Source organism: Pteropus medius, unplaced genomic scaffold (genome assembly GCF_902729225.1).
Source record: "Pteropus medius unplaced genomic scaffold, Ma_sr-lr_union100, whole genome shotgun sequence".
In the NCBI taxonomy this organism is placed as follows: domain Eukaryota; kingdom Metazoa; phylum Chordata; class Mammalia; order Chiroptera; family Pteropodidae; genus Pteropus; species Pteropus medius.
Window position 1 is genome coordinate 3,129,587 of NW_024350924.1, and position 7,942 is coordinate 3,137,528.

The following is a 7,942-nucleotide window of genomic DNA, read 5'->3' on the forward strand; positions in this document are numbered from 1 at the left end:
CCAGCCCTCATCCCTCCTGGGGCCTGAGGGAGCCAGGCAGGGTACAGGAGAATTCAGTCCTCCGAGCCTCTCTTCCACAGCCCCCAGCTCCCCAAAACGCTCAGATCTGCGGCCTGACGGCAGGGGCAGACCACTCCCAGGGTCCCTCATCCTGAGCTGGAGGCGCCACCACTCGCAGGACCCTTTTCCCTGGGCCCTGCCTCTGCCCAGGGCCCCCATCTCAGTCGCGGCAAATGCATTTCCGTTCCTCTTGGCCTTCGACCAGTAACCAAACAGCCTGCAACCGAATGTCTCTGTCTGTCTGTCTATCCCACACCCAGACCAGCAAGGAATAGGCCGTCCCGCGGGGCGTCTCTGCTGGTGTCCGGGGGCTCGTCTCCTCAGGGGAGCAAAGCCGCCCTGGGAGAAGAGGCCTGATATTCTCCAGCTCTGGCCTGGGGTGCAGGTGGGGGCCCCTAGAGTCTGAGCCCCAGGAGTGCCTGCCTAGGTGCAGGGATGCCCTCCTCTCTGGGGTGACACCCCGCAGTGGAGTTCGGCATCCCATCTGCACCCCAAGCCCGGCACCTCTCTCCACGCTGCTTCCTCTGCTTCCACGACAGCTTTTCTTCCCTCTCAGGCTCCCTCACACTGCCGGCCCAGCCTCTGAGTCACCTGCCGCTCCCACCCAGCCTCTGCGCTCTGTATGGCTGCCAGAACCCGAGACTCATCTAATTTCTATAATTAAGTGTATTCATTTACCTAACGAGCCAGGAGCACAACAGGTTTATGAGTCATTGTGTGAGCAGGGGTACACCCTGGGCAGGGGCACACCTTGGGCAGGGACAGCTGAGGGGAAGTGTTGGGGACAGAGCCACCCTGCCCCCTCCCAGTCCCGCAGGGGGCCTTGCCGCTCCCAGGGAGGGCCCAGCTGTGAGGGGCCCCTCCTCCGGTAGTACACAGAACCAGGCTCTCTAGGCTCTCCTCAGCCCTGGGACCCTGGGACGCCTCAGCCAACTCATTTCCTGTTTCACCTGATGGGATGAGACCTGACAGCGGAGCCGTGCGCCTGGCAATTTTTAGAGTCAGATTATGCAACTTTGTCGGGGGAATGACTAAGTAAGGGCCACGTCTGCTCCTACCAGGGCGGGCACATTTAGGTATACAAGACAGCATTACGGGAAGCTGGGAAATTGGGGTGCCACCCTGAAAGATGAACGGGGCGGAGAGGTCAGAGCATTTCATGGAGTGCCTGGACAATCCTGATGTCAGTGCCTCCTTCAGCCTTCCGTAGTCCCTTCCACAAAGGTCTTCGCCAGGTGGGTACTAGGTTAGCCCAGCCCCGCTGTGGCCTGCCTCCTGCTGTCTCTCAGGATGTCTCTCAGCATCTCCTTCAGCGTTGAGAAGATATAGGGACATCCATGCGACCGCCCTTCAGAAGGGGACAGGTCCCTTTAAAGAACAGGGACGGGAACGCGCCGTGGAGCGGGATGGAGAGCCAGGCCCTTCCACACACAGCTGAGCGAGAGCCCAGCTGCCCCTTCGCAGGGACAGGTTTGGTCCTGGCCCTGCAAGGCTGGGGTCTTTGCTCTGAGGGGGACACGATGAGCTAGGTGTCCGGTTTGGAGCGGGCACCACAGCTATTTTCTCCTCTGACTTGTCTTTCTGGTTCAGGGAGCTGAGGTGGTTATTTCTGTGGCAGCCCTCAAGTTGTCAGGAGCCCAAGTTTCCACGGCACCCACCGCCTCCTTGCCTCTCTTCCCTCCCACAGGGATGGGCATGCTCACGGCACCCCTGTGGTGGGCACAGATGTCCCTGGGCGACATGATACAGTAGTGCCAGGCTGGAGCCCCTAGTGCCTTAGGAGATGGGCTCCCACAAGTCCCTCCTGGCTCCTGGGCTTCTGTGGGGGAGACATGGGACCTAGGTAGGCTGTCTGCCCCGCTAGCCCTCAGGACCTTGGCTTCTCAGGGTCTTGGGAAAGGGCAAAGCGAGTCTGGAGTTTACAGACCCCGGCCTCTGCTGGGAGGAGAAACTGCCTGCTTGGGCCTCAGGCTCGCCTAGGCCTTGGCCTCCCTTCTTGGGGGAAGGCTCCCCACAACCCCCAATCTGAGAACACAGTCTGCTTCACCTTGGATTCTGGCTTGGACCCGTACCCGTTACTTTGGCCTCTGGGAGCCTTTCCTCTTTAGTGGGAGCCCTGTGTCTCCCAGCAGAGCAGGGAAGCAGCCCAGTGATTGTTAACCTTACCTTCCAGTTTGTACCAGGGCTTCTGACAACCTTAGAGGCTACTTCTCAACGGGGAGAGCTTCTGGGAGGAGTGGCTGTGAGTTAGAACCAGAGGGGAAGGTGCTTGTTTGGCCTAGAGCCTGGGCTACATGGGAGTCGGAGGGGCAGTCAGGGTGGGGGAGGCTGCATGCAGGCCAAGGGCTGCCGCTGGCCTTTCACAGAAGAGCATCACCCTCCAAAGTCCCTGCCCCTGTGGCAGCCTCCCTGCCTGCCCCACCTGTGCCTGCTCTGGGAAGGTAGGGGAAGGGAAGGCCCAGGCCCCTGGCAGCCCAGGCTGGGGCGGGATGCCCGGAGGGCTCAGTGGGGGTTGGGCCTCTCAGTGAGATATTTTCTGGCCTTCTCTCCTGAGATTGCCACTTTCATCCTCCCTGACCTTCCCCTTCAGCATTCACCCTTCAGCCACTGGGACTCTGTTCCTGCCAGATTGTGGAACGGGGGCTGGGTACGCCATGGCAGCACTCTTGGGAGCCATCTTCAGCCCCTGGAATAATGGAAGAGCCCCAGGTGGTGGTGGCAGATGGAGCTATTCTGGGGTGGAGCCCAGCATGGGCAGGCAGCAGCCCGCAGGATGGCCTGTGGGTTATAGGCCAGTCGGTAACTTTCCCCAGTGCCTCCATGCCAGGCTGCAGAACTGAGGTCTCTCTCCCCACTGCACTGGAGCTTTGAAAACCTGAGAGCTAGTGGTTCCTGGGGATCATTACCTGAGCAGATACGGAGATGAGCTGTAACATCATCCGTGAGTCACCATGGCCCAGAGCTGGGTCGGCAGAGAGGTGATGAAGGGACTCATCTCATACCCTGACCTGTCCCTGCTCTTCCTGGCCTCTTAGCCCTGGGTCCCCACGCCTTCCAGCTCTGCTCCTGGCCTGCTCTCCAGCCCGCAGCCGGTGGGTTGGCAGCTGCTTTCCTTCTAACATCTCATTCTTTGTTTCTCCCTTTCTTTTGCTGAACTCCTTGCCCCCCCAGAAGGCAATGTTGAGCCGAAAGCGTGCGTCCCAGTGTCTCACACCTGTGCTCTTTAAACACAGAGACCTGCCAAGACGCCCTCTCGTCCAACTATGCCCAGGCCGAAGTCCTCACCCTCTCTTAAAGCGGCACCAACGTGAGAGAGACAGGCAGACAGACAGAAAGCCAGAGGCTTAGGGAAACTGGACCCCAGGCGAGAATCTTTCACTGGGAAAGACTCAGATATCCTTGTTTGCACAAGACTGATGGAAAAACCTCCCGTGTGACCCTCGGGGCGCGGAGCCATCCGGGTCCGATGTTCTGTTCTGTTGTAAATTGAAGAGCTATATATGCACATATAGTATCTATATTCATACATACTATACTCTTGTGTGTAGTGCACGTGCTACTGATGGTCCGTCTTCTTTGTTAGGCTTTGTCTCCCCACACCCTTGCCCCTCCCCCTCACCCCCATTCCCTTCCCTTCACTAATCCCTTGTTTCTGCTGAACACGCCTGTGGAATGGCCCAGGAAAAGTGCACTTGGGAACTGCTCGTCCAGCTGGGTGGTCCCAGGCTAGACTGTCCCTCTTGGGAGTGTTTCCCCTGTGGGCTGGTGGCCTGTGGAAGGCCAGATTGTCCGCCCCCAGGGTCACTGCTCCACTGGCCGCATCCCACCCCAGACTGGGGTTCTACCTCCCACCCCACGCCCCAGTTGTGGGGGGACTTCCAGGGGCTTCTCTGCAGCTTCTTCCACTCCTCCCCCCGCCTTACCTGGGTCCTTGACTGAGGGGGTGGTTTGTCTTTTTTTATTTTTGTGTTTTTTTTCTGTCTCTTTTGTCCGTTTGTTTTCAAAGATGCTGCTGGGCAGACGGGCAGGGAAGGGGTCTGTCTGCCCATCTGGCTCAGGGGTCCGAGAAGGGGATGCCTCGGGCGAGCGGAGACCAGTTGCAATACTGTACTTCCTGGCCGGTGGCCAGAGGTTGTGTGCAATAGCAGAGGCCAGGTGACCCCTTCTACCTTGGCCTCTGCCCCTCCCTCAGCCCTCCCTCCCCACTCCCACCCCACCCTGCCCCTACCTGGTGTTGGTCAGTCCTTTTCTAAAGCTGTCCCCACCTGTGTGTCTGAGGCAAGCCTAGGCCGGGGCCTTGCGGCCCTGTCTGCATGCCTTCGACTGTCATGCTGTGCTCCACCCTCAATAAAGACATCGGGAGCATCCTGCTGCTCCTCTGTGTGAATGGCTGCTTCCGGCTCTCCTTTCTGGCTCTGTGTCTGTGGGGACCTCCCTGGGCTTCCACTCCAACACCTGAGAAATGCAACACCCTCCTGTCACAACCCTGCCCTCACCAGGAATCAGCCATGCAGCCCAAGCCCAGCATCTAGAGCTAGACGCCGGTGCTCAGAGAGGCAAAGCGATCTGCCCAAGGTCACATGAAGAGGGCTAACCCAGGACCCTTGACCCCCAGGTGGTGCTCTGATCTCCACCTCTGCCGCCTGACCTCCCGCCATCACATGGAAGAAAAGACTCGTTGTTGTTTGTTTCAGGAGGTCCGCCGTATTCCTGCTTGTTTGTGCAGGGGCCGCCCCTCTTGAAATCGTACCGTTTCTGTGTGGGCCAGAGCCCTGGGGTTGCCAAAGTCATTGTGATAACCAGATGGATGGCTGATGAACTGAGGCCGACAAGGGACTGGTGTCACAACGGGGACCGCTTCGGTCTGGGGAAAGAACGCCTCCAGGGCCCAGAGAGGATGGGGCAGTGGGAACTGATGATCAGAAATTGTCCCTCACTGTCACTGCCCCCCACATACTCATATAAGGTCACACGCAGGGCCGGCTTCAGGGGCATGTAGCCCGGGCAGCTGTTCAAAAGGACCCCATGCTTGACTTAATGCTCAGCTGTCACCATCTTAAAACGACTAACCTTTATTGAAGAAGGGCCCCTGGGTTTTCGTTTTGCACCGGGCCCTAGGAATTCTGTAGCCAGGTCTGGGCGTGTGTTTGCTTTTACTCTCTCTCATTTTATTCTTTACTCTTACTCCGGGCAAAATGTAGTCATAGGGGCCTCAGTTTGAAGTCTTGACCTACCACTGACTAGCTAGGTCACTTGGGACAGATCACTGAACCCGTTTTTCTGTCTATAGAATGAGGACAGTGGTAGCCCCTATTTCAGAGACAGGGTAAAGACCTGGCCAGTCTCCACATGACATGCTGTATATGCACAATGAGTGTTAGTTAGCTTCTGCCTCATCCTTTTCCTCCAGCGCTCAGGCTTTTTGAGATGTCCATGCCCAGCCACACCAAGAGAGGGACAAGAGCACGCCGGGGAACAGGGGGCGAGGATGGCAGGGCCGAGGGGAGAGAAGAAGCAAGGGGAAGCCTGATCCTGAAGCGTAAGGGAAAATCGGGCTTGGAGCCTGGGCCCACGGAGGCATGGCGATGGCAGGCAGCCAGTTGTCAATTAAAGATAAAATCTCTCCTCCGGCAGTGGAGGGCAGTCAGCCCCCCCATCCTCCACCGCCCCCGCCCCCAGACAAGAGAAAGCCATTTGCAGCCAGGCTCGCCTCGGAGAAGCTTGGCTGGGCGATAATGGGATGGGATGCACTGCTGGCTCCATAATGATATTATGCATCAGGGCCCACGTCCAAAATGGCTGTGGGTTTTTTTTTTTTTTTCAGTCTTTTTGTAGATCAGTGTGGAACCATTTCATGATCAGGGGCTGAAAAGCCAGCAAACGGCCCAGAGATACCAGACGTCGGGGTAGTCCTGAGGGGACCCAAAGAGATGCAGCTGGGAACCTGGTGACACCCTCGGACCCCAGGAGGGGAGAAGGGAGGTGTGCGGGAGGGCAGAGAGTTCAGTGAGCAGCAGGACATCGCCCCTCCTCCCACCTTCCAGAAACTGCAGGAGTGATGCCGTGAAGGAGAAACAGGCTCCAGCTTCCTCTGGTCCTCAAGCCGGAGCAGAGCCCAAGCTCGGGAGCTAGTTAAAAGAGCAGGACCCTGGTGATTGAGACTGGCTTCAGGAGTCACGCAGACTCAGGTTCAAGTCCTGGGTCCATCACTTCTAATTGCGTGAGCTTGGGCAAGTTCCTGAAGCTGTGTGACCCTCTGTTTCCTCATCTGTAAAATGGCCAGGTCACGCCATCGACCAGGAGAGTTCAGTGAGGCAGGACCTGTGGAGTGATCGTTGCTTACAAATATGCGTGGGGGTGGTCAGAGCAACTCACCCCAGTAACAGATGACCAGTTGGGTGTGATGGCCTCGCCTTTCGCATAGGTGCTGTGAATGAGCCTCATTTCGGTGATGCCCTTATCTCCTGGTGAAGGAGTAGGACTCGGAGTGACCATACCTACCAAACAGCTAACACTGAGTGCTGGGGAATTACCTCTAAGGCTCCGAAAAACATATTCTAATGACGGTGGTGTAGTCATCAGCAATGTCAGGTCACTTCCCCAAAGTCACACAGCCAATAAGTGACAAAGCCGGGATTGAACCCAAGCAGTCTGGCTCTGTGGGCCCAACCCTCAGCTCCTATCTAAATGGACTGGGGCTTCTCAGTCAGAACCCCTACGGTAGGGATGCCCGCTCTTCAGTCTTTTTACTTCCTTAATCTCAACTCCTTCTCATTGCAAAGGTGTTGTTTTCCTCTTTTATAGATCAGGAAACCAAGGCCCGAGGAAGTGAGTGATCTGATCATGGCACCGCCTCCCGTGCCCCGCCCCATAAAAGGTAGAATAATGTCTTCTCAGCCTTCATTAATTAATCAGCACAAGGTGACACCCAATTCAGGGGGCGATAGGTTCCTTCTTTCTTCAACCCTCTGAGTTTTATTGTCTGACACTCTGAAGGAGGTGACAGGTAGGGACTGGTCTGGACACGAAATTACAGGAAGAGCCGCTCGGTCTGGAGAGGACTCAGCTGGAAACCTGATCCCCATCTTGAGGTATTTGAAGGGCATCTGACGGGAAGTATATTTAGATTATTTTCTGGTCCCAGAGAGCAGAGCTGGGCCCGATGGGGGAAATGTTAGGAAGGCAGATTGGGTTTAAATCAAGGAGAACTAAACTTTTTGTTGTTCTCTTTGCCCTTGCAAATTTAACACGTGGTATTGAAAGCATCTCATACCAAATTAACGGGGCAGCCCCCATTGCCTCCATGTTCTTCCCAGGAGGTGACACTGTTGACAACTTGTGTTGTGTTGGGTCCTTCCAAGCCTTTTGAAAAAGAGATGCTTTCTAACAAAACCGCCCGGTAGGAACAGGCTGCCCTGTGGGTAGCGAAGTTCCCACCCTGGACGTTGGGAGAGACACTGGCCGATCACGTGCCAGAGGTCTGTGGGAAGAATTCCTGCTCTCTGTGGAGGGAGAGTTAGAAGACCTCTTCCCGTTCTAAGATGCTCTGACTAGTGGAGGCAGGCCCAGGACCCAGGTCTTCTGAACAGGGCTCTGATAAGGCCTTTCCCAGCATGGTTTTCCTCGGAATCCTTAACTCTAGGTGGAATTCCCTGCTAGCCCCTCTGTCCGCCTCTTCCTAGCCTGGGTTGGCGATGTACCCGCCACCCCACAGCCTCTAGGGGCTTGGATGGCGTTATCGCTGCGAGCACCTGCCTTCGTTCTGCAGCTCCAGGCCCTTGTGTGTGTGCACTCCGGTACCCACACAGCAGGTGGGAGGTGCGCTGGCTCAGTCACCTGGGCCCGTGGTGACCACGCCCGTGCCTTGGACAGCATGTGTGGT

General features: G+C 56.8%; 1 protein-coding gene across 2 annotated transcripts in view; it reads left to right on the forward strand.

Moving 5' to 3' along the window:
* Window positions 1-4,447, forward strand: part of KCNC4 (potassium voltage-gated channel subfamily C member 4) — a 22,782-nt gene extending 18,335 nt beyond the window's left edge. The window contains exon 4 of one of the 2 annotated variants that reach the window (XM_039841142.1): window positions 3,232-4,447. In XM_039841142.1, coding sequence (XP_039697076.1) covers window positions 3,232-3,287 — 56 coding nt within the window. In that variant the 3' untranslated portion in view covers window positions 3,288-4,447. The remainder of the gene's footprint in view (window positions 1-3,231) is intronic. The other variant, XM_039841141.1, reaches the window with a different exon arrangement.
* Window positions 4,448-7,942: the final 3,495 nt, after the last annotated feature.